Source organism: Ictidomys tridecemlineatus, chromosome 9 (assembly GCF_052094955.1).
Source record: "Ictidomys tridecemlineatus isolate mIctTri1 chromosome 9, mIctTri1.hap1, whole genome shotgun sequence".
NCBI lineage: Eukaryota > Metazoa > Chordata > Mammalia > Rodentia > Sciuridae > Ictidomys > Ictidomys tridecemlineatus.
The window spans coordinates 79,008,104-79,031,485 of NC_135485.1; the positions used below are offsets into that span (position 1 = coordinate 79,008,104).

At 45.7% G+C, this 23,382-nt stretch overlaps 2 protein-coding genes and 1 long non-coding RNA gene across 9 annotated transcripts in view; all 3 read left to right on the top strand.

Annotated features, from left to right (window-relative positions):
- Positions 1-23,352, top strand: LOC144366819 (small ribosomal subunit protein uS5m-like). 7 transcript variants are annotated; one of them, XR_013425955.1, is made up of 13 exons: positions 1-216; positions 3,984-4,064; positions 8,131-8,268; positions 8,881-9,006; positions 11,055-11,288; positions 12,864-12,898; positions 14,694-14,784; positions 17,055-17,101; positions 17,348-17,405; positions 17,689-17,751; positions 19,455-19,591; positions 20,593-20,922; positions 22,610-23,352. XR_013425955.1 is itself a non-coding variant. In XM_078021656.1 (13 exons), exons 1-13 carry the CDS (start codon positions 158-160, stop codon positions 20,815-20,817), a joined length of 1,293 nt encoding a protein of 430 aa, XP_077877782.1. In that variant the 5' UTR covers positions 143-157; the 3' UTR covers positions 20,818-20,968. The 7 variants fall into 7 exon arrangements, 4 of the variants coding, with proteins under 4 accessions (XP_077877781.1, XP_077877779.1, XP_077877780.1 ...); XR_013425956.1 differs by having other exon boundaries at positions 22,648-23,352; XR_013425957.1 differs by having other exon boundaries at positions 22,937-23,352.
- On the top strand, positions 17,758-19,411 carry LOC144366820 (uncharacterized). The gene is made up of 2 exons (XR_013425958.1): positions 17,758-18,721; positions 18,834-19,411. It is a non-coding gene; the product is annotated as an uncharacterized LOC144366820 (long non-coding RNA).
- The window catches only part of LOC144366818 (uncharacterized), a 20,335-nt gene continuing 19,942 nt past the window's right edge, over positions 22,990-23,382 (top strand). Inside the window, exon 1 of the mRNA XM_078021652.1 lies at positions 22,990-23,095. The gene's annotated coding sequence lies outside the window, so the exon portion shown is untranslated. The remainder of the gene's footprint in view (positions 23,096-23,382) is intronic.

The following is a 23,382-nucleotide window of genomic DNA, read 5'->3' on the forward strand; positions in this document are numbered from 1 at the left end:
CCATCCGGATAATCCTTCCAATGCGATATGGGCTACGGCGTGGTCCTCGGGTCTCGCACCTCAGGCTGAGGGCTGGGGCCCGCCGTTTGACGAGGAGCCTCGCGGCAGGCGAAGGACTGGATGCTGCGGAGGGAGGAGGCGCAGCTCGCGCTTCAGCATGGCGGCGGCGGTGCGCGCTGAGGGCCGCTTTCCTGCGCTGTGCCGGTGTGTCGACCGGTGAGCGCAGGGAGGGGGCGCGGGAGCCGGGGGTCGCCAGGGCCTGCGGGAGTCCGGGCGGAGGGAAGTGAGCAGTGTCCCGCGGCTCTCCCATCCAGCCCGGGACCGCTGTGTGACCTTGCGCGCGTTCCCTGCCTCTCTGGGCGTCGGGGCGCCTGGCTGGAAAGTGACCGTGAAGTGCAGTCTGTTCTTCACGGTTCGTTTCGGTGAAGAGGAGGGAACTGGCGAGCCTTGCTTTCCCGTCAGGCAGGCGCGACCCCCGGCATCACATGGTGATGCCCACCGGGTTCGGGGCTGAGAGACGCCCGCGGGGCTCTGAAGGTGATGGTGGTTGTCCAGGTGGAGTCGGAGAGCACTGGCCTCCGTCAGCTTAATTCCAGCTGGCCGGTGGCCTCCGTGCAGAGACGGATGACTCGGACGTCAGCCCGCAGTGTCGCCTTTCCTGTCCCCCGGCCCTGGTGGGTTGTGTGCACCCTAGGAAGGCGCCCTGCTGCTGTGTTGCCTAAGGTTGGCTCCAGGGCCACTGCGTGGCCGCCGCCTGCCTTCTCTACCCTATTTTGTTGTTAAGTCCACAGTTCAGCATTTCTAATTCTGGAACTCAGAGCCCCCTAAAACCCTCAAAGTTCTTTTTTTTTTTTTTTTTTGGTAACTCATTTTGTAGCAAAAAATTTCACCAGCAATCTTGGCAGAAAATCTGACCTTAATATTCTTTTCTTTTGTCTTTATGATTGTCTCTTCCCTTTTATTTTTCTTCCCCCATCTCCTACTATTTCAAGGCTGTCTTCCTTCATGAGTCTAAACTATGTGCCAGCCACTGTCTTCCTCTGTTCATGCGTTTTCCCTCACTGCCTTCCCAGTCCCTTTATGGAGTAGATTCTGTTATTACACTCTTTATACAGGTGGTGGAGGGAGCCACACAGATTGAGCAAGGGACATAGGTTTTTGCACCCAAAATTCCTGACACCAAAGTGTGTTTCCCCGCCCCCCCCTTTTTCGTCTTCTTGTGTATAACTATTTTTTTTGTTTTTTTTTTTCAGCTTTATTGAACTATAATTCACATACCATACAGTTCATCTATTTGAAATGCACAATATTTGCACAAACCTGTGCATTTATCATTATAATCTAATCAGAACATTTTTTTCACTCCAAGAAGGAAGCTTTTTAGCTGTAGCCACCACTGATCTATTTTCCACTCTTCTTAGCTCTCCTGTTCTAGACATTTCATATAAGTAGAACCACATACATGGCTAGCTTATTTAGTGCAAGGTCATCAAGATTCATCCTCATTGTAACATGTGTCATCCTGAATTTCTTGGGGCTAAATTGTAATGTGTCCATCACCACACTTTATCTGCTCATCAGTTGAGGGACACTTAGAGTTGTTTTCCATCTTTTGGCTATTATGCCTAATGTTGCTGTAAACATCAGCATGCCATGTTTTTACATGTGTGTCTATTTACTTTTCTCTTGAGTATGTGCCTGGGAATGGAGTTGCTGGATAAAATGGTAATTCTACACTTGAGGGATGGCCAGAATGTTTTCGAAGTACCTGAGGGTACAGTGAGGGTTTTGATTTTTCTTTAGCAACATTTCTTATTATCTGTTCTTTTGATTATAGCCATTCTAGTGAGTATGAAATGGTATTAATTTGAAATTTTGATTTGCATTTCCCTGATGGATAATGAATGTATTTTCATGTGCTTATTAGCCATTTTTACATGTTTTTTTGAGAAATGTCTGTTCAAGTGTTTTGGCTCTTTTAAAATTGGGTTTTCATTTTATTATTGAATTGTAAGGAGTTCTAAAGGTGTCTAATCAGATGTATGATTTGCAGAATTTTATTCCATATGTTGTTTTTTAACTTTCTTAATAGTTTGTGGGGTTTTTTTTTTTTTTTTTTTTTTTTTGTACTGAGGATTGATCCCAGGGGTGCCTAATCACTGAGACACATCCCCAACCCTTGTTTATATATATATTTGTAGAGACAGGGTCTCACTGAGTTGCTTAGGGCTTTGCTAAGGCTGGCTTTGAACTCAACAATCCTCCTGCCTCAGCCCCTAGAGCTGCTGGGAATATAGGCATGCACCACCAAGCCTGGCTTGATAGTGTTTTTTTGAGGCATACAAGGTTTTTGTTTATTTGTTTTTGTAGTGCTAGAGACTGAACCCAGGCATGCTGGTTCTTCTACCGTTGAGCTGAGCTTTATCCCCATCCCCGAAACATAGGTTTTAAATTTTGGTGAAGTCTGGTTTATGGGTTTCTTCTTTTTTTTTCTTTTTATCACTTGTACTTTTGGAGTTATGTTTAAGAAACATTGCTAGACCCGAGGTCATGATAATTTACCTCTGTTTTTCTTCTAGGAGTTTTATAGTTTTAGCTCTTACCTTCAGGTCTTTAGTCCATTTTTAATTAAGTTGTACATAAGGTGTGAGGTAGGGCTCCAACTTCATTCTTCTATGGGTTGACACCCTGTTATTCCAACACCATTTATTGAACACATTCCTTTTCCCCTATTGAATGGTCATGGTCCCTCTGCCAAAAACCAGTTGCCCACAAATGCTGTCTAAGTCTGTTCTGGAGAACCACACTGTATGAAGGGTTGCACAGGGAGGTACAGTCAGCCTGGTGCTGTGGGGGCTCCAGAGGGTGGAGGTTTCACAAGAGCTCCTGAGCCTCCAGGATCTGGTGGATCCAGGATCTCATATACAAAAGTGTATGAGAGCGAATTCAAGACTAACTGTGTGTTTGGATGGCTATGGGAGGGTGGGGCAGGGGCAGCAGGAGGCTGGTGTGGAAGCCTGGGGCCATGTGGCAGTCCTGCAGGCTGTGCCCAGAATTTGTAACTTGGCAGCAGGAAGCCAGGGAAGGACATGTCAGGGCTGTTAATTGATGAAGCCTCTTACTGTAGAAAGGTGGTAAATACAAGGGGAGAGGTGGGAGACCCATTAAGAAACCTTGAACCTGTGTCTGAGTGATGCTAAGGCCTGAACAAAGAAGTGGCAGGCAGCAGGACCACAGCAGAGGTGTGGCCCACGGCAGAGGGATTTTTAAGGTGACTGCCAAGCATGATGCCTGGTTGATGGGAGGGTGAAGAGAAGGTGCAGCATGATGGCAGCTACTTGGCCAGTGGTCACTAAGCCTGGAAATCACTCGTCCACTTCTCTTAGTTCTTTAATTCTGTGGATGGTATTATTTTGTGAATGTTACTGTTTTAATTATTTTTGGGGTACTGGGCATTGCACCCTATTGTGCTTTACAGAGCCACATCCTCAGCCCTTTATATCTGAATTTGCACTTCCCCTGCCTTAGTCTGAATTTTCACTTCCCCTGCTTTAGCCTCCTTGGTATCTGGGGTTGCGGGTTTGTGCCACAGTAGGTGGCTCACCTTATTATTTTAAATGTCCCTCTTCATGTAGGAATGTATCTTTAAAATTTATTTATTTATTTATTCTTGTTGGAGGCCTGTGGACATAGCTCAGTGGTAAAGCACTTGCCCAGCATATGTGAGGCTCTGGGTTCTATTGCCCACACCACAAAACAACTCCACTTTTTGCTGAGTGCAGAGGCCTTCATCTGTAATCCCAGCAACTTGGGAGCCTGAGACAGGAGAATTGCAAGTTGGAAACCAGTCTGGGCAACTTAGAGAGACCCTGTCTCACAAAACGTGGCTCAGTGGTGAAGCGCGTGCCTGCAGGCTCCAGGCCCTGGGTTCAACCCCCACACTGGAACCAAAAAATATTTATTTACTTATTTTTAATTGACAGGTCATTTCTGGTGCAGGCAGCTTTCCCTGAACACCTTTCCAACAGCTTCTGTTTGGGCGCTGAAGACCACTTTCAGCAATGGTGAGATTCATTTGGGAAGTATCTGTTCTCATAAGATTTAATAAGAGTTTCTGTAGATTTTAAAATGTGAATGGACAAGGCATGTCCTTGATGATGGTATTGTACAGTCTTGAGTATTTTTCAAATTTTTTATGACTGCAGTTGTTGTAGTTCAAGGCTTTAAAAAATAATGGTTGCCATTTTTGAGTAGGTATTGTGCACTAGGCTTGAAACATGTCACCTTGTTCAGCCCTCACACTGGCTTTCATGAGCTTATTCGCATTTTAGAGATGATAAGGTGAATCTCTGAGAAGCCAAGTGACTTGTTCAAGATCATGCAGCCAGGCCAGGCACAGTAGTGCACACCTGTAATCGCAGTGACTTCGGAGGCTGAGGCAGGAGGTTGCAAGTTCAAGGCCAGCTCTGTCTTAAAATAAAAATAAAAAGGACTAGGGATGGGGCTCAGTGGTTAAATACCCCTGAATTCAATGCCCAGTACCTTCCCCCAAAAAAGAATGAAAGAAATCACACAGCCAGTGAAGCAGGGCTGGTCCCAGAGCTTTCTGGCTGCTGTGATGCCCTCTCCTGTGGACACAGACTTCCTTGACATAGTGCAGGGCCTCTCTTCAGCTGCCTTCTGGGAAGTCCAGGCCAACCTTGCTGTGCAAGGAAGCCTGGCCCTTTCACCTTGAGCTTCTGGGACTCCTGAGTGCTGGGCTTCCCTGTGGGTCTCCTGCCTTTTCCTCTTGGAGACCCACCTGTGAGATGCCTTGGAGATCCTGGGAGAAGTCCAGCTGACAGGGCTTTCTCCCTAATGGCAGATTTCCTACGACCTGTCACACCCACTGTGAATTAACCAGTTTGATTTGTTGCTTGGTTGATTCACTCACTGATTTATAAACAGTTTATTTACCCCTTAACATGTGCCAGGCACTGCCCTGACCTGAGCCGGTGTAGGGCCTGATAGGGATAGCTGTCCTCACTGCAGGTTGCTGTGCTGTTCCTTAAAATATTAACTTTCAGGCTGGGGGTGCGGCTCAGAGGTTGAGCCTTGCCTAGGGTGCCCAAGGCCCGCAATTGAATCCCCAGCTCCACACCAGAAGTAAAAAAAAAAAAAAATTGAGTTTCCAAAAGGTCGTAAAAGGCTCAGAGCTTTCATTCCTAGTCCTTTTCTGCTCCTTCCCATCATCTAGGGACACTAATTCTTTCACCTTCCTCTGGTTATATTTCTAAATATGTTGAGTCTTCTTTAAACAACATTGTTATGCTAATTGGAGATGAAACAGTCTATCCTTACCCTTACTTTCTTCCAGTATAGGTAGAAGCTGAGTTTGGACTGAATCTCTGGGCATTGTTTTTGTTATTAAATTATGTGCAAATTCAGAGCTGAGCTAGGTAGTATTCTACTGTTACATTTTTTCCTGAAATTAATAATTGCCTGATTTTTAAGAAGTTGATTGCTTTCCTTATCACTCTATTTTTCTAAATGCTTCAACAAATCAGTCAGAAACATAGTAATAAATTTTCTAAAATCTCTCACCAGCCAGTTTTCCTAGAAGAGACCCAAGTGAGAAGGAAGGAGTTCTTGGTGTAGAACGTGATGTGTGCTGAGGTAGAACCCTGGGGGCCTCTCCGTCCCCACCTGAGGGGCTCTGGCCTATCCCACTTTAGGCTGCAGGGTTGTTGCTTCCTGAGTCTGGGGTCTCATGACCTAAACTTAATAAGAACTCAAAGGATCAGAACAGAGTTGATAAGTGAGGTGGATTGTGATCTGTAAGTGAGCTTCAGTGACTCAGCCTGAACTACTGAACTTTCTTCTTTAAAAAATCATAACACGGGGCTGGGGATGTGGCTCCAGCAGTAGCGCACTCCCCTGGCATGGGTGCGGCCCGGGTTCAATCCTCAGCACCACATACAAACAAAGATGTTGTGTCTGCCGAAAACTAAAATGTAAATAAAATATTAAAAAAAAATCGTAACACAATGTAAGCAAAACCATTTATACAAGTGTGCATGAAAATTGACTGTTGTTTTGGTGGTACTGAGGATTGAACTGAGGGGCACCCTATCACTAAGCCACATAACCAGCCCTTTTTATATATTTTTTCTTTGTTTATTTGTTTTTATGGTGCTGGGGATTGAATCCAGGGCCTTGTGCATGCAAGGTAAGCACTCTACCAACTGAGCTATATCCCCAGACCTATGTTTTATTTTGAAACAGGTTCTTGCTAAGTTGCTAAGGCTGGCTTCGAACTTGCAATCCTTTGCCTCAGTCTCCTGAGTCACTGGGATTACAGCCATGTGCCATGCACCCAGAAAAAGTGACTATTTCTAATGTGTACAAAGCCCTGGGTTCAATCCCCAGTTCTTCCTTGCCTCCCATTAAAACAAACAAACAAAAAACAAGTGGCTATTTCTAAATTCTAAAGTTGATTTTTTTTCTTTGACATTTGGTTTCTTTTAGGCTGGGTACATTATTAGCTATGAGTGATATTTCAGTCTTTCAAAAAAAATCTGTTAATTATTTTTACACTTCTTGAACTACATTAAAGATTATAATGCTGAACAGAGCAAGATGAAATGTTTTAATATTAGATATGTGTTGAAGATGAAGGTGTTTACAAGAAAGGCTGTATATAGCAGAATGAGATTTGTAATGATAAAGTTCTGGTTTGTTAAACAATGAAGACCCAGGGCTGGGGTTGTAGCTCAGTAGCAGAGTGCTTGCCTAGCATGTGAGGCACTAGGTTTGATCCTCAGCACCACATATAAATAAATAAAGATCCATCAACAACTTAAAAAAAATGAAAACCCAATGTTTTCTGGCTACATTTTATTTGGTAGTTCATCAGGTGGGCTACAGGTCTAGAGGACATCTGTGTGCTAGGTGCGATCTCCCTCCCCACAGGTGAGCAAATCATCTGGAATCGAAATTAGTGTTGAAATCTCATCCAGTCATCCAGTAGCTTGTGGCATTGGCAAATGTATCTCATAGGCCTACATTTGAAACAAAATGGTCGTATTAAGTGCTGTCCAGTAATCAAAGATTATCCCTTTGTGTTTGGGTCTCTGTATTCAGTGGAACTATTTCGATGGCTTCCTACCACCCTTAGATGTCACTCTCCCTGTCCTTACCCGCTTTCTTTCTCTGGTCCTGTGAGTCATGGTTGATGCTGCTGATGAATCTGCAGTTACTGTCCTCTGCATGGCTTCACTCAGACTTGAAAACAGCTGTTGTCAGGTTTTTGTTTTCTGTTTATCAAGCCAATACCCTAAAGGCCACTTTCCCTCCAGGGCTGTTTTAATCCTGTCACTTCTCTAGTGAAGCACAGAGCTCAAGAATCTGTGCATGCACTGATCTTGCCAGCACTGTCCCACTCCTTCATCACCACCTGTTCCTGTCACCTCTGCCTTCTTCCTCACGTGAAACCGCCATCCCTGGGACTGGTCAGATGGCTTCCTCTCAGACATGGCTGTTATAAAACCTTTTCTCAATTAATAGATGCATGTGGTTAAAAAAAAAAAATCCCTCAAAATACAAAAATGTGGGTCTTTCACATCCAGCCTTAAATGCCCCTGTTTTCTTCCACAGAGGCAGCCGCTCCTCAGTTTCTTGCGTGATCTTCTGGAGTTGTCTACAGCATGCCTTCCCTGCTTCCCTGTGTTTTGAACATAAAGGGCAGGGTACCCTCTACACATTGAGTCTTGTTCTTCTGAACAGTTTCACTTGAAGGTCTTTCCTCATCTGTCCACTGCCCAGCTGCATACAGCAGAGGGCGCCATTTGCCCAGAGCAGCCTAGGAGCTTGGGCTGGATAATGCAGGGCAGAAACCCTGGCTGTACAGAGCTTTCTTGAGACTGGGACATCCACTGTGGAAATGAACCATGACCTCTCTAGGATGGGCATTTAGGTGGCTTTCATTCCTAAAAGTTTGTTTTTATTTTTGAAATAACAATTGTCCTCAAAATATGATTCTTAAAAGATTAGAATTTTTAGTGACTTATTTTTATCAAGTCACAGTTATTTGGTGCTGGCAGCTCCACAGCCAGGGAGCATCTAACTTGGTTTTGTTTCATCTCTCTGTAGGCCCTTTGTCACTGCAGGGAACCAGAGACAGCCGATGCTTCACCAGCTTGAGCCATGCACTACAGACACAGTGCTGTATCTCTCCTCCCACCAGCCGGTCAGGCCAGCAGTACACACCTTACAGCTTCTTCACTAAATGTAGGTAGACTGGCACACACTTCCACCTCCTGCAACAGGAAAGTAGGGGTGCTTTCCTGTCTTAATTTTTCTTCTGTCATAAACAAATTAACATTTTAGTGATTATTAAACTAAAAATGTAACTAGAATTATCTCATGTGCTACACCTGTATTTGGAGAGCACTAGTTTATCTGAGCCCCTCATTTGGGGCACCCAAGGCCTAGAAGTATTGAATTGTGCCCCAGCTACCCTGCTGATTTAGAGTCACACCAAGAAGGCCCTTACTGTTTTTAGCTGGGCCTTTGCTAGGACATATCATTTGGAGAAGTTCAAGAGACGTCACTACTGAGACCTGAGTTGTGATTGGCATACATCAGGGAAGCAAGTCTACTTACTGGTCAGGGACTTACTGGGATTTAATGTTAGCCATCTTTTGTGGAAAAAAAGTGGAATTGTCTCCTCTTGTGTTTTCCAAATGTAATCATGTTTTATGTTCACTGTATGATTTTATTTTATTTTCATTACCTCAGTGTCATGGATGAAGCTGGGCTTTCTGGCCTTTCTTATTCTTAGGAGAGTGTAGATCTTTGCTTTACAACTACAGAGTTTTTAAAAACCCCGTTTCCTTACAGTGACAGCAGATGAGCTCTGGAAAGGTGCTTTAGCAGAGACTGGTGCTGGGGCAAGAAAAGGAAGAGGCAAAAGAAGCAAAAAAAAGAGAAGGAAGGATCTGAACAGGGGTCAGGTCATTGGTGAAGGTAAATGTGTTTGGTTGTTTTGACAGTTTTCAGATTTGGTCCTGAACTTGGGGTGGGAAACTGATGATCTTGGGAAGGGGAGAAATAGGAAGCAAGCTGGGTCTGAGGGAGGCCTGGGGGGGCCCAGTGGCAAACTTTGTTCTAAAAAGAGTCTATGTGCTTTTAAAGTGTTTTCCCCCGATTTTATGGATATTTGACAAACTGGAAACATTCTCATTAAGTGCATAAGAATCCATGGTTTAGAGTCCAACCAGGGGGCTTACCAGCTGCCCCAGAGTGTCACGTACTCCATGGGGCACAGCTGTGATAGGTCCTGTGCTGCACACAGCCCAGTGCAGGCAGGTGGAGCTCGCAGAGAGCTGGCAGGCTTCCTCCTGCCCAGAGAAGACAGTGACCAAGAGCAGATCTGTAGTCACCGGGCCTGTTGCAGCTACTCAACTGGGCTGCTGTCACACAGAAACTGCCCTGGACAGCGCATGGTTGGACAGGCCCAGCTGTGTTCCAGTAAAACTTTATTTACAAATCAGCTGGTGGGCCGCACTTGGCCTTGGTCCTTCACGTGCTGATGTGATTGTTTATACTTGTGCTTTTGAAAGCAAAAATAGGATGGGTGAACTTGAATTGGCTTATTTTTACTGTTGTGCAGACTCATCGCTTTTGATACTAACAACCTTTCAGAAATAAAGGAAGCACCTTGTGCTGCACTTCTAAGATTGCACATCTGCTTGGGTGCTTTCACTACTTGTATCTTGTTTTAGTTTTTAAGCATTTGTTATTTATTTTTAATAATGTTAATAATAATAATAATAATAATAATTATTATTATTATTATTATTATTACTATTATTGAGACAGGTCTTGCCGTCTGGTCTTGCCAGGCTGGTCTTGAACTTGCAGGTTAAAACCTCCCTCCTGTCTCAGCCTCCCACCTAGCTGGGACTGCTCACATGCACCACTGTGTCTGGCTATAATTTATTTTTTCAAATTATAAAAATCGTATGCATACCTTCTCAGTAAAAACGGAGATTGTAGAGAAAACTAAAAGCCCCTGATGTCCTTTCTGCCGTCCACATTCCCATTGTCTCCCCTGAGGGGCCACTGGTCTCATATTGATTGGTATTTCCTTCAGTTGTTTTTGTGTGTGCTGGTGCGCGCTTTTGTATAAATTCCCTAAAAGAAATAGATATCGTCTTTAAAAAGAAAAGAAAAGAAAAGAAAAAGATAATTATACTATATGGTACATGCAATTGTATAATCTGCTTTTTTTTTTTTTAACCCAATAAGAGGTCTCAGGGCTGGACATGGTGGCAAACCCCTTAAACCCAGCGACTGGGGAAGCTGAGGCAGGAGGATGACAAGTTTCAAGGCCCGCCTCAAGAATTTAGTGAGACCCTGTCTCAAAATAAATAAAAAGGGTTGGGGATGTGGCTCAGTGGTAGAATGCCACTGGGTTCAATTTCCAGAACCAAAAGTAATAATAATAACATGTCTTAGAAATCATTCCACATCAGAACCTGGAGAGCAACGTTTTTTTGGTTTTTTGTTTTTAAGAGAGAGAGAGAGAGAGAATTTAATATTTTATTTTTTAGTTTTTGGTGGACACAACATCTTTATTTGTATGTGGTGCTGAGGATTAAACCCTGCGCCGCACGCATGCCAGGCAAGCACACTACTTGAGAGCCACATCCCCAGCCCGAGAGCAACGGCTTTTGATTTTGTGCAGGATATGGCACCTGCTGGCTGTGCGTTCAGCCGTTCCTCTGTTGCCGACTCGGCTTACGTGCGTTACAGGTCGTGTTTCAGCAGACATCTTAGCGCTCACAGGCCTCACGAGTGTTTCTCTTGGTAAAAGTGAAAATGCGGTCACATGCCTGTAGGGTAGATGTGCATAAAACTGTGACAGTGCCAGGTCACCTGCCAAGTGATCGCATCAGCTCCAACTCCACAATACTATGCTGGTGTCTGTACACGCGTTCCCTGGCATCTTAGCAACATGAAGAGTGAGCACCTTTTAGAAGTTGTCACTTACCTAAATCTTTACCCTTTAGGACGCTCCGGCTTCTTGTGGCCGGGTCTAAATGCCCCTCTCATGAGAAATGGAGCCATGCAGACTATTGCCCAGAGGAGCAAGGAGGAGCAGGAGCAGGTGGCGGCTGACATGCTCCAGCAGAGGGAAGAGTGGGACCGGAACCGGAGGATGAAAGTGAAGCGGGAGCGAGGCTGGAGTGGGAACACATGGGGTGGCCTCAGTCTCGGTCCCCCGGACCCTGGTCCCAATGGAGGTAGTGGAGGCCTGGTTTGCTTGCCTTTGGTAGAGGACGTATCGTCCTACAGTGTTTCTGAAAATAATTTTATTGTTTACTTGTCTGTTTAGATTACCCTTTTTGAAAAAAGAATTTGACCTCTTTGACTAATTTTCCACATTGTTATCCCAGTTGCATTTGTGGGACACTAGAGGCCTGTAACCAGGAAGTGTTCCTCCAGCAGGATGGAAAGCCCTGGGTCCCAGTGCCTTAGCAGGTACCTTATACATGGTGGTGTGCATTATAGATCTGTAGGGCACAGTGTTTCCCAAACACGTGGCCTCAGGCTTGGAGTGCTGTTTAACAGCAGAGTTGAGAGACCCCAGAGAGCTGTCACTAAGCCTTCGTAAAAGCAAACATGAAACAAAAACTGACGACACTTAGGCTGAATTAGAAAACAAAGCCTCCCCCTCCCCACAAAGGCAGATTCACCTGAAAAATCTTGCTCTTTCCAGTGAGTGGGAGAGGAGGAAGCAAACAGGAGTTTGGCTCAAAGTAGAGGAACGGTTGGGCTGGAGAGGATGGGGCGAGCGTGTAGGAGGGTGGAGGTCTGGGAGGGAGAGGACCTGCCCCAGTAACCAGATCCAGAGTTTAGACAGACAGGCTGCTGTTAGCCAGCAGGGGCAGGGTGCAGGTTTGGGTGAGCCTGTGCAATGGGGGTGGAAAGGCGGGGAGGTCACCTGGTATCTGGTAGCTTTGGTCAGGAGTCATCAAGCCAGATAGTGGCATTGGTGAACATGGCCACCAGAATATTTCTTGATGAGAAGGTGGCACTTGGCACTGGCTTCACTATCACCCAGTGGGTGGGACCCTGGCAGTGTCCAGGAAAGAAGATTGACTCTTGAGCTGACCGCTTTCAAAGCCGACTGCTGGGTACAGAAGCTTTTATTCTGCTCTCCTATTTTATTATGTAATTGAGATTTTCTGTAATAAGTAAAAGCAAGAGAATTGGGGAGTGTTGGAAACAGCTGTGGTGGTAAGCAGAGGCTGAATTAAGAGAACTGAAAGCTGAGGAGCCGAGAGTTCCCGAGCCGGTCAGACCCGCAGTTGAGAGTGGTCAGCATAGGCCAGGCTCTGATCTCTCCCGGCAGCAGCAGCAGGCCACTTGTGACCACACAGCTGCCTGGGTTCTGGCCTGGAGAGGGTGGTAGAGACAAAAGTGTAGGGATTGAGGACGTTGGCGAGATCTATGAGGAGTGAGGGACTTTGGTGTCTTTGAGGGACTTTGGTGAGAGAAGCTGTGAAGAGCCCAGGAGACCAGATGGGAAAGCAGTGACGAAGGCTCTGGAGGTGTCGGCGCTCCAGGAACCTGTGCCTCGGGAGCCGGCAGCAGGGAGCTGGAGAGGGGGAGGCTGCGGTCAGAGAGCCGTGGCTGAGCTCGTGAAGTCAGGCCAGGCAGTCCCCGTGGATGATGGGAACTGGGGCGCAGCCTGGAGAGCAGCACCAGAGAGCTCAGGTTCTTCCCATTAGAAGTCTGAGGGCACCTGGGAAAGGCTGTCACACGTGAGCAGCTTGGATGCTCTTATCTGTGTGCTTTCTTCTCTCTCCTTGTAGAGACCTATGAGGACTTTGATACCAGGATACTCGAGGTAGGCCTGCCGAGCTCAACTCCCAGGGTCCTCTGGAGAGGTTGCCAGGGACGGGTGGGCAGGAGGAGCTGAGCAAAGCTGTGGTCACAGTGATCTCTTGGACACAGACTCAGGTTCAGGGAGGAATTAACACAATTTGAAGTTCAGTTCCTTCATGTTGGTGGTCCCCACTGCTGCCTTGGTTTGTGGGGACTATGAAATTGAGGTTTGTGAGGGGCAAATTCAGGAGCAGAATTTGGAGATTATGTTAAGTTCCTTCTTCCTGGAGCTAGAGTGTGCTATCTGGTGGCCTCTTGTGGAGCTGTACACCAGTTGTATCTAGGACACAATCAGAGAACAGGTTGGGAGGAGCAGGGGCAGGGGCAGAAAGCCTCAGGTTATGGCCAGTGTCCAGTTTGACTAGGGCAGTGGTCTCTGGGCTGCTCACAGATCCTGTATCAGGTGTGCTTGAACCACCCTTCCAGGGTGGTTCTCTGATGGCCAGTGTTCCTTGGAGCTGGCACTGTGCATTTAATCAGTGTTTCATAATGTGGAACAGAGCCGGGCGCGGTGGTGCACAGCTGAAATCCCAGTAGTTTGGGAGGCTAAGGAGGGAGGATTGTGAGTTCAACAGCCTCAGCAAAAGCAAGGCCCTAAGCAACTCAGTGAGACCCTGTCTCTAAATAAAATACAAAAAAGGGATGGGGATGTGGCTCAGTGGTCAAGTGCCCTGAGTTCAATTCCCAGTACCTCCCCAAATTGTGGAATAATTTATATATCAAATTTGTGACAAAGCCTCTCTGAATATGTACATTATTTCTTCAATATCAGTTATATTATGGAATTTTTAAAATATGTTTACAAGTATTTTATCTTGGTATCCCATTGTGTGTTATTCCCCCCACCCCAATTCTAGAGATTGAACCCAGGGCTTTGTGCATTGCTAGGCAAGCACTCTGCCACCAAACCACATCCCCAGCCCTTTTTACTTTTTATTTTGAGAAGGGTCTCACTAAGTTGCCCAGACTGGCCTTGACTTTGCCTTCTTCCTGCTTCAGTCTCCTGAGTCACATGGATTACAGGCGTGGGCCCCTACACACACCCCAGTTCATAGCTTTTGAAAGTTAATCCCACTGAAAGAGTCTTTCATATGTAGGTTGTTTCCTATAAGATCATTCAAAAGTGTGGCCTCAGCCTCTCTTTTCCTTAAACTTCTTCCTAGAAAGGAAAGGGGACAACTGTCATTTAAGCAGTTTAGTTAATAGTTTCATAATTCCTGGCCTTTAAAATAGGCTGAAAAAATGGGAGATTTTCCTGAAGTTTATAATGAATAGGTGTTTCCAAATTCTGTATTCTTGTTTAAGCCTGATCCTTAACATAGCAATCCAGTCCTGCGAAGTTTTTTCCTTACATTGCATTTCATCATTTCTAAGATATTTTAGTACCTTTGATACTGGAATTTGTCTTATAATCAGTGTTAAAGTATTTCAAAGTTTAATCCATAGTGTTTTCTTTCCTGTGTACATTTATTAAGATGGGGTATATTGAGTTGTGTAGTTGTAAATTCCTTTAAAGATTATCTTAGTTAACTCTCCTAATAACCCAATGAAATAGGAAGAGAAAGTCTTATTTCCATTGTGTTCCCGAAATGCTCCAGAGGGAAGGTTTGTTTGGGAAGTTTGCATTTGTGCCTGCAGACTGGAGGAGGTGCTGGGTCCTGCACCAAGCCTTGTGTGGCTGAGTCAGCAGGTCCTCGTCCTCTACCTCAGAGTTTTCTTCAGCTGTCCTATTGATGAAGCATTTTTTTGTCTTTTAGGTCAGAAATGTTTTCAATATGACAGCCAAAGACGGAAGGAAGAGATCAGTCCGTGTCCTGGTGGCTGTGGGGAATGGGCAGGGAGCTGCAGGTGAGTGGGGTGACGCTGGACACAAAGAGGCCTGGCTGCCCGGCTGGAAGCCAGGGCCCTGCTGCCAGTCTCACTTTTTCTACTAATAGAGCCGTCTAGAGGTCTGGGCTCACAAACCTGGTGGTAAACCACGAAGCTTCTCAGAGAAAGAAAGAAAAGCTCTTAAGGCCTACATCTGAGGACTGGGTATTTTAAAGGGCTTAAGACACTATTGTATGGTGCATAATAGTGAAAAATTAGAACAAGTTCAGTCGGGCCTGGTTACAGGATAGCTGTCCAATATAATATTCTTTTTTTTAATATTTATTTTTAGTTATAGGTGGACACAAGATCTTTATTTTTTATGTGGTGCTAAGGATCAAACCCAGTGCCTCACGCATGCCAGGCGAGTGCTCTCCCTCTGAGCCACAACCACAGGCCTCCAAAGTAATATTCTATATCCATTAAAGAATTGTGAAAAGCTACTTACACAATAAGTAATTTTTGTTAAAAATTTGTCATGTAATGATGATTTCTTTTTAAAGTCATTTATACGCAAGGAAAAAAACTAGAAGACTATACACTGACTGATAAGTGTTCACTTGGGTTAGCAGGTTTGTCAGTCATTTAAATTTTCTTCTTTAGACTTTTAAAGTTTCCCTACTGAACATCTTGTTTTTGAAATGTGTTCACATAGAACTGAAAAACTGTTAGTTGCTTCCTTTTGAAAATTTCAAAGCAAAAGCAAAAGACATGATAGTGCGTTGCTATAAGAGACCATGGTTAGCAGTTACTGTTGTCTCTTTTCAAAAATATCTTTTCTGAAATTTTGTGTCCATGTTACCTCCCTTTACCTTTTTATAAAAAGCTTAGCAGAGATCTTATTATAGCCATGAATTTGCACCTTGCTCTTCTTGCTTGGTTTTGCCCTCAGAGGTCTTCTGTTAGCATAAGCAGATTTCTGGTATTGGTTTCATAGTGTTCCAGTGTGTGCATAGACATGATTTTTGACCCAATCCCTATTGTTTCCAAATTTGTATCATTTATTACAAACAACAACAATAACATTGACCTTTTTGTACGTGGAGTTTGTTGAATTTTTGGAAATATAGAAATAGGAGAAATGTCTTGAAATTGCTGCCGCACTGGGTGTAAATGTCAAGTATTGCCAGATCTCCTCCTCAAAGGTTGCATCAGTTTTTGTCCCTCTGTACCACCCATCCTTGCCCTGAGTAGTATCAGACTTTACTGATTGTCAGTATGATCCCTGAAAAGTCTCTCCTAGTTTAGACCTGTACTTTCTAAGTTAGGAGAGTGCCGACGCCATTTTGCGTGTTCATTGGCCGTTGCGCTTTCACTTTGGACATCTGTCAGTTCAGGTGCTTTGCCTATTTTTTTAATTGGGTGGTTTTCTTGTCTTTATTGATTGGGATTAGCTTCTTGTAAGTTAAGGACATGAGCCTTTTTCGTCTATCATATTTTGACTTAGTTTTGAATTTTTTTCCACATCGAAGCTTTAAAATCCACAGAAGTTTTAAACCTTAACATAGCAAATTTATCAGTCCTAGGTCACTTCTGGTTTGTGTTTTGCTTAGAAAGTCTCCTTTTGAAGATTATAAGTAAGTCCACTCATATTTCCCTCTAGGACTTCCATGGTTTACTTTGTTCTGTTTAAACTAGGAAGTGGAATTTGAGCCCTTTTTATCCCAGGCCTCAGATGTCTTGCCTATTTTATTTTCCTGTGTATAATTTTAAAACAAAGTACTTTTTTCAAATTAAATAATAAATGGTGGCAGCAAATAATGGAAGCATTTCTGCAACTTGTGATAAACCTCATTTCTTAGGGTAAAGCATTTACAAATTGGAAACTATTAGGTTTATTTTTCTGGTTAATTAAAATTGAAATTTTACTGAAATCATAGTTTTACTCTATAACAATGTATTTTTCCCCTATCCCTTCTGGTCATTATAATCTCTTTGCACAAGTGCCCCAAAACATTTGCCTTTTATAAATATAGAGCATACTTAATTTTAAAAATTGAGTATATTTCATTTTATTAGAGATTTATAAAAGGTCATGTTATGTATCTAAATGTCAAGTCTGTAGAATGCCTCAGAACAGATGAGCACATCTCTGGCTTTCTTCATGGCTGGTTGTGCAGAGCAGGTGTTCTGTGGGCAGTTGAAAGAAGGGCGTGAAATCCTGCAGAGCCCAAACTGGGAGCTGGGGAGAGGCACAGGCTGGATCAGAGTAGCTTTCCTTTTCATAAGTTTTGCTTTTTCTTTTGAAGGTTTTGCCATTGGGAAGGCCACTGAGCGGGTGGATGCTTTCAGGAAAGTACATGCATGTTTTTCTTTGTTAACATTTAGTAGAAGATGAAAAGCTCTGTGTTCTCATGGGGGCACTGCAGGCACACAGTCACTTATCACGAAGGAATCGTCAGTGTACGTGTGATAATGATATTGTGGCTAAGTCCTTATCTTTTAAGGTGCATAGGTGGAATTTTTTATAATAAAATACTTTATAAAATAGTTTTGAAACCCAGCAAGAGATTTAGGAGAATTTGTTCCTTCTTTTCTTCAGGCAAAGAACAAAGCCATCCACTATTTGCATTACATAGAGCGGTATGAAGACCATACAAGTGAGTGTGGGTCTTTCCTTGTAAGATTTGCAGAATGCCACTGTGTCGTGGTGTGTCTCTGACATGCCCAGTGGGTGTCTTTGTGTTGCTCTGACTGCATTCTTACAAATGTGCAAAATGAGGAAACAGCCTGGCCTGGGGGGGGGGGGTGGCAGGAGAATGAGTGGGGTCAGCGTCTGTGTGTCCTGTGGGCTGGCTGCTTAGGGCAGCACCCAGTGCTCTGTGGCTTTTGCAAACATTAAAGCCACATGCCTGACCCTCCTGTGTCTGCTTTACCCCCCAGTATTCCATGACATCTCCTTGAGATATAAGAGGACACACATCAAGATGAAGAAACAGCCCAGAGGTAACTGGAAAGCTCTGACTCTCTGTTGAACATGAAGCAGAGAAACCACCACAGTCCCACCCTCCCCCCTGGGGTTGTTTGCCTCTCCTTGAACTCATCCTGAGAGTGACAGATGGAAGGCCTGAATTAGGCTGAGGAAGGCAGGCTCCTGGGGAAGAAGCCAAGGTCGGTCTGCACAGGCCCAGGCCTGTTCCCGGAGTGGCTGAGGCGGGCGGAGCAGGTGGTGGTGGTTGGGTTGGATGAGTGGGCACATGGTTCCTCCTGGAGACTTCACCCAGCTGGACGGTGTTCCTTCCTGCCAGTCACGTGCTGTTCCTCTACAAGTGTCGTGGTGTTAGGCTTGTTATTTGGTGCTGGGGATTAAACCAGAGCCCCACACCTGTGAAGCACGCGCTGTCACGGAGCTCCCCCAGCCCCTCACCATTGAGTACTGTTGAACTTCTATGATCTCTATTCATTGAGGCACTGGGTGAGCAGAAATGGCCTTTCTTGTCTTGTGGACAGGCCACAGGCAGTGTTGGTTATGGGGACAGTCACACCCAGTGCACTCTTGGTGCAGAATTCTTAAACATTTGGATTTGCATTTTGCTTGCAGTTCTGTAGTAAGAACCTGTTTCATTTGACTGTAGTTTTTTAAATCTCAGGAGTTCAGGTCAGGAGCTGGGCACAGTGGTGCACACCTGTAATCCCAGTGACACTCGGAAGGCTGAGATAGGAGGATTGCAAGTTCCAGGCCAGCCTCAGCAACTTAGTGAGGCCCTAAGCAACTGAGCTACTGCCTTGTGCCTTCCTCAGTGCTGTCAAGAGGAGGAGGAGGGCCACCTTCATCAGGGTGGCCAGAGTGGCCTCTGAGCACCTCTGAGATCCTGAAGGAAGAGGAGCAGAGGGGCAGGTCTGGGAGAACGTTCCAGGCTGGTGCATGCCCCAGGTGCAGTGTGCCCTCGTGCACAGGCCATGTGAGGACAGTGCAGTAAGTGGGGTCAGGCACGGTGTGTGTGTGTGTGTGTGTGTGTGTGTTTGTGTGTGTGTGTGATAATGATATTGTGGGGGGAAGATCCTGCAGATGTCTTTGTTTAATTCAGAGAGCAATGGCCAGTGAGAGGTTGTGCCCTGGAGCCTTGATTTGCTGAGGATCAAACCCAGTGCCTCACACATGCCGGGCAAGCGCTCTGCTCTATAGTCCCAGCCCTGGCTTGTGTTTTTGAAGCTCTTCTGGAGGAGGGATTGCCGGTGGCCAAGAGCAGGGCACGTGGCTAGAGGGGAGGAGACCACCCCAGCACTGAAGGCCATCAGGGAGGTGAGAAAGCACTCCAGGAGCCACCAATTCAGGAGACGCTGCCACTTAGGCCAGAAGGTGTTCCCAGGAGAGGGAAGTGGTGTCGCTGCCAGGGCAGCTGAGTGGTCTAGGAGGGTGAGGACAGGCGTCTCCCTAGATGGTAACCAGGCATGGACACGGGAGCTGGCCTGGGCAGAGGGCCAAGAGTTTTCAGGCACTTAAGTTTTAATGTAAGTAATATCCTGGTTTCCCCCCCACTACGTTTAAGGTAGATGTTCTGTTTAATTTTTGTACATACCATTGAATAAATGTCGTCCTAGAAGTCACACCAGCTGGGGGTGGTGAAGCCAAAATGTCATTCCCTAAACCCAGAGCCACACGAAAGGCAGCATGCTGGCAGGTGCTCAGTCCATTTCCTGTCTCCTAGGATACGGCCTGCGCTGCCACAGGGCCATCATTACCATCTGCCGGCTCATTGGCATCAAGGACATGTATGTCAAGGTCTCTGGGTCCGTCAACATGCTCAACCTCACCCGGGGCCTCTTCCATGGGCTCTCCCGCCAGGTAACCTTCCCTGGGGTTTGAGCAGGTCTGGCTGTGCTGCAGACCAAGGTGCTGAGGGTCTCCTAGGGGCTCCCACGGCCACCTGCTGCAGTGACCCCAGGGCTCTGCTGCCCAACCAGAGCTAATCTCGTTTCTCAACATCACCTCACCGAGTCGTTTTGAACCAAATCTCAGGTGCCATTTTATTTCATTCGTAAATATTTCAGTGTATTTCTAAAGGATCAGAATCAGAAACCACTTCTCAGGTTTCTGATTCTGATCCTTTAGAGGATCTAAAGGATCCATTTACTTCTATGGTAGAGCGCTTGCTAGGAACACTTAAGGCCCAGGTTTGATCCCCAGCACTGGGAAAAAAAAAATGTCATGGTACCCTTACCATTCCTAAATATCATGACTCAGTATTATCAAGTATCGAATCTGTTCATTCAAATCTATCCATTCGTCCGATTTAAAAACATTTTTTTTTTTACACAGTTTGATTCAATCCCGTTGATTGATTCAATCCAGTTGAGAAGATGTCAGCACTTCTATAGTTTCTCCTGTGTCTTTTAAGTATCTCTTGGTCTGTCCCTCTCTCTTCCCCCCTTGCTGCTGTTGTGTTGAAGAAGTCAGGTGTTTTGTCCCATAGTGTTTCCAGGGTTGAGCACCCATGGGGTCCTTGATGTCCTTTCCCCCCTGGACCTCCTGTGATTTGGTTGTTAGATCTTAGGGCTCCACCAGGTTCAGGCTTGGTGCTTGGCCCAGCAGGCACGTGCTTAGGGAGTTTGGAAGGCGAGGCCTGGCGTACCCCAGTTTGGGGTGGGAAGGTGGGCTGAGGCATCCCCCTGTGACAGCCACTGTGGTTTAACCACCCAGAATCAGCTGGCACTGCTCTTTCCCCCAAGCTCTCTGGTGGGTACTGCACCCCCACCCCCACCCCACCCTGTGGTGGTGCCTCTCACTCCTATAGCCACAGGGACCCTCGGAGACCTAACTGCTGTTCTCACTTTGGTCTTGCCCAGGAAACCCACCAACAGCTGGCCGACAAGAAGGGTCTCCATGTGGTGGAATTCCGGGAGGAATGTGGCCCCCTGCCCATCCTGGTCGCCTCCCCCCGGGGGGCCTTGAGGAAGGATCCTGAGCCAGAAGAGGAGGTTCCCGACATCAGGCTGGACTGGGAAGAGGTGAAGGCTACACAGGGAATGAAGCGCTCTATTTGGTCAGATCTCAAGAGGGCCTCCACCTGACCTTCCTGCCACCTGGCTCCCCCACTGCAACACTGTGCCTGCTGCCCTAGGCGCCTGGGACTCCCCGTCACATCTTGCTGTGTCACCTCTTTTTTTCTTTTTGAGGTAATTTCAACCTTCTTTATTTACAAATAAATAATTCTAGTTTTGATTTATTGATCACGTGATCTGTGCCAGGCAGTGTGACAGGGACATTATGTACTGACCTCAGTTCAAGATACTTTAAATACTCCATGAAACCAGCAAAAGCAAATGGAGCAGGGAGACAGGAAAAGACCCACCCAGGGGTAATGTGCACAGGGACATGAAGGGCTGTGGTGGCTGTGCCCGATGCCCACTCGGGCTGACCCATCCCTGGGAGGTGACCTCCTGCCCTGTCCCTCATAGCTGCACCCACCTCCAGCAGGGCCCAGGCTGCCCTGGTGGCAGGAAGTGCCTCATTGTTCCAAGTTGCACATCAAGTGCCAGCAGCAGGAACCTCTTGACACCGCTTGTGTGGTGTCTGGAGAAATGTCTCTTCACCTCTTTTTGCCCATTTGAAAAATTGAGTTATTTGTGTTTTTATCAGAGTTGTAAAGATGCTTTAGTATTGTGGACACAGACCCCTGTAAGGTGTGTGACCCACCATGTTCCTCCTCCGTTGGCAGATGATCATTTCCTGTTTCTTTGAATACTTTCTCTGCCCCCATCCTCCTCCAATCCTCTGCCTACCCAGGTAGGCCCTTGTCACAGTCCCCCAGTTTATTGTCTTTAAGACAATAGAGTAGTTAAAGCACAATTAATGCCAACATTTTTTTTACACATGTAAATGTGCAATGTATGATAACAACACAGAGACCAGGCAGGAGTCCTGGAAATATGCTGTCATGTGATTCTTGCAAGGGGTCATTTGAAGATAGACTGGTTAAGGTAAAGATGTGCACTTAAACCCTATTGTAAAGGAGTCACTAGCGTGACACAGAGCTGTAGCTATTAAGCCAGCAAAGAGAATGAGGTGCAATCTTAAAAATATCTCATTGTGCTTGTGCAGTGGCACACACCTATAATCCTAGCTGCTCAGGAGGCTGTGCAGGAGGTTCGCAAGTTCATGGCCAGCCTCAGCAACTTAGCAGGACCCTGTCTCAGAAAGGGCTGGGCAAACATACAATGCTCTTGATTTGTTGATTATACATATCCTTTGATTAAAGTCTAAACATAACAAGTCTTTAGAGACATTTTGTATCAGAAAAAAAGAAACTGTGATCTTTTGCAAGTTGCTAGATAATGTAGAAATTTGGTACAAACAAAACAAAATGCAAAAAAAATGTGTATGTATTTATAGTGAATAGGATTGCCTGAGGTGCGTAATAGTTGTTTATTTAATGTGTGCCCTTGCAGACAATTTTACATGTTTGTATGACAGAACATACATGTATGTGTGAGTGTGTGTGTGAGAGTGTGTGTGTGTGTGTGTGTATGTGTGTGTGTGTGTGAGAGAGAGAGAGAGAGAGAGAGAGTATGTGTGTGTCTTTTATATACAAAAGAGGCTGAAATGTCTATCCAGGCAGAATATGTGATTAGATCCAAGCCTGTGCAGGGAGTTGGGTGACCATTAACTACGCTGATCTGATGGGTCACAAGTCCCAATGTGTGTCACCCACACTTCAGTCAGCAACAGCAGCCAATCTCCCAACTGTAGCAGCATTAGTTAGTTTCCCTGCACACTCTGTGTTCCTGACATCACAGTGCTGTAAGTTGGTGGCCCTCGTTAAGCAAAGTCATATTTGCAAAACAGCATTATTTGTTTTTAAAGCTTTTAAAGAAACAATTTTCTTGGGGGAAAAAAAAAAGGCTTGGGACCCAGCTCACTGGTGGATTGCTTTCATCGATGTGGGAAGCTATGGGTTCCATCCCCAGCACCACAGAACAAACTCAAAAAACCCTCAATCCAAGAGAAGGCAGGAAAAGAGGAGAAGGGGAACAAGGAACAGGCGGCCCCAAAGAGAAGCCTGGGAAGTTCAAACCAGCCGTTCCTCGACCGTAGTAAGTGCAAGCCCTCTGAACACCTGTGCACATCCTGTCAGCGCACTGTGCTGTGTCCTGTTGAGCTTAACTTTGTCCTCCTGGTGTTCCCCTTCAGGGTCTGTCCACTTCTGGCAGCAGGCTGGTCCCGTCTCCAGCTTTGGTCATGGCGTCCACCCACCTCTCCTCGCAGTTCTCAAGTATTTTAATGTTCTGCCATGCAGTGCGTGCTCCCTGAGGATGGTACATCTTGGAGAACTGTCCCATCATCATTCAGGTGGTGTCCCTCTATATGATTGGCAGTTTTCCTTGCACTTAGTTAATATAGTCTGAGCTTCATACAGTGACTACTGCTTTCCTTCACTAGAGTTGGCCCCGTGTTTCCCTCTTCAACACGTCACTCTTAATCTACGGTGGTCCCCTCCTACCCACGGTTCAGCTCGCTAGGTTTCAGGTACTTGTGGTCAACTGCAGTCCCAAACTGTTAAGTGGAAAATTCCAGAAATAAAAAAATTTCCTAAGTTTTAAATTATATTTCATTGTGTGTAATGCTATGAAGTCTCG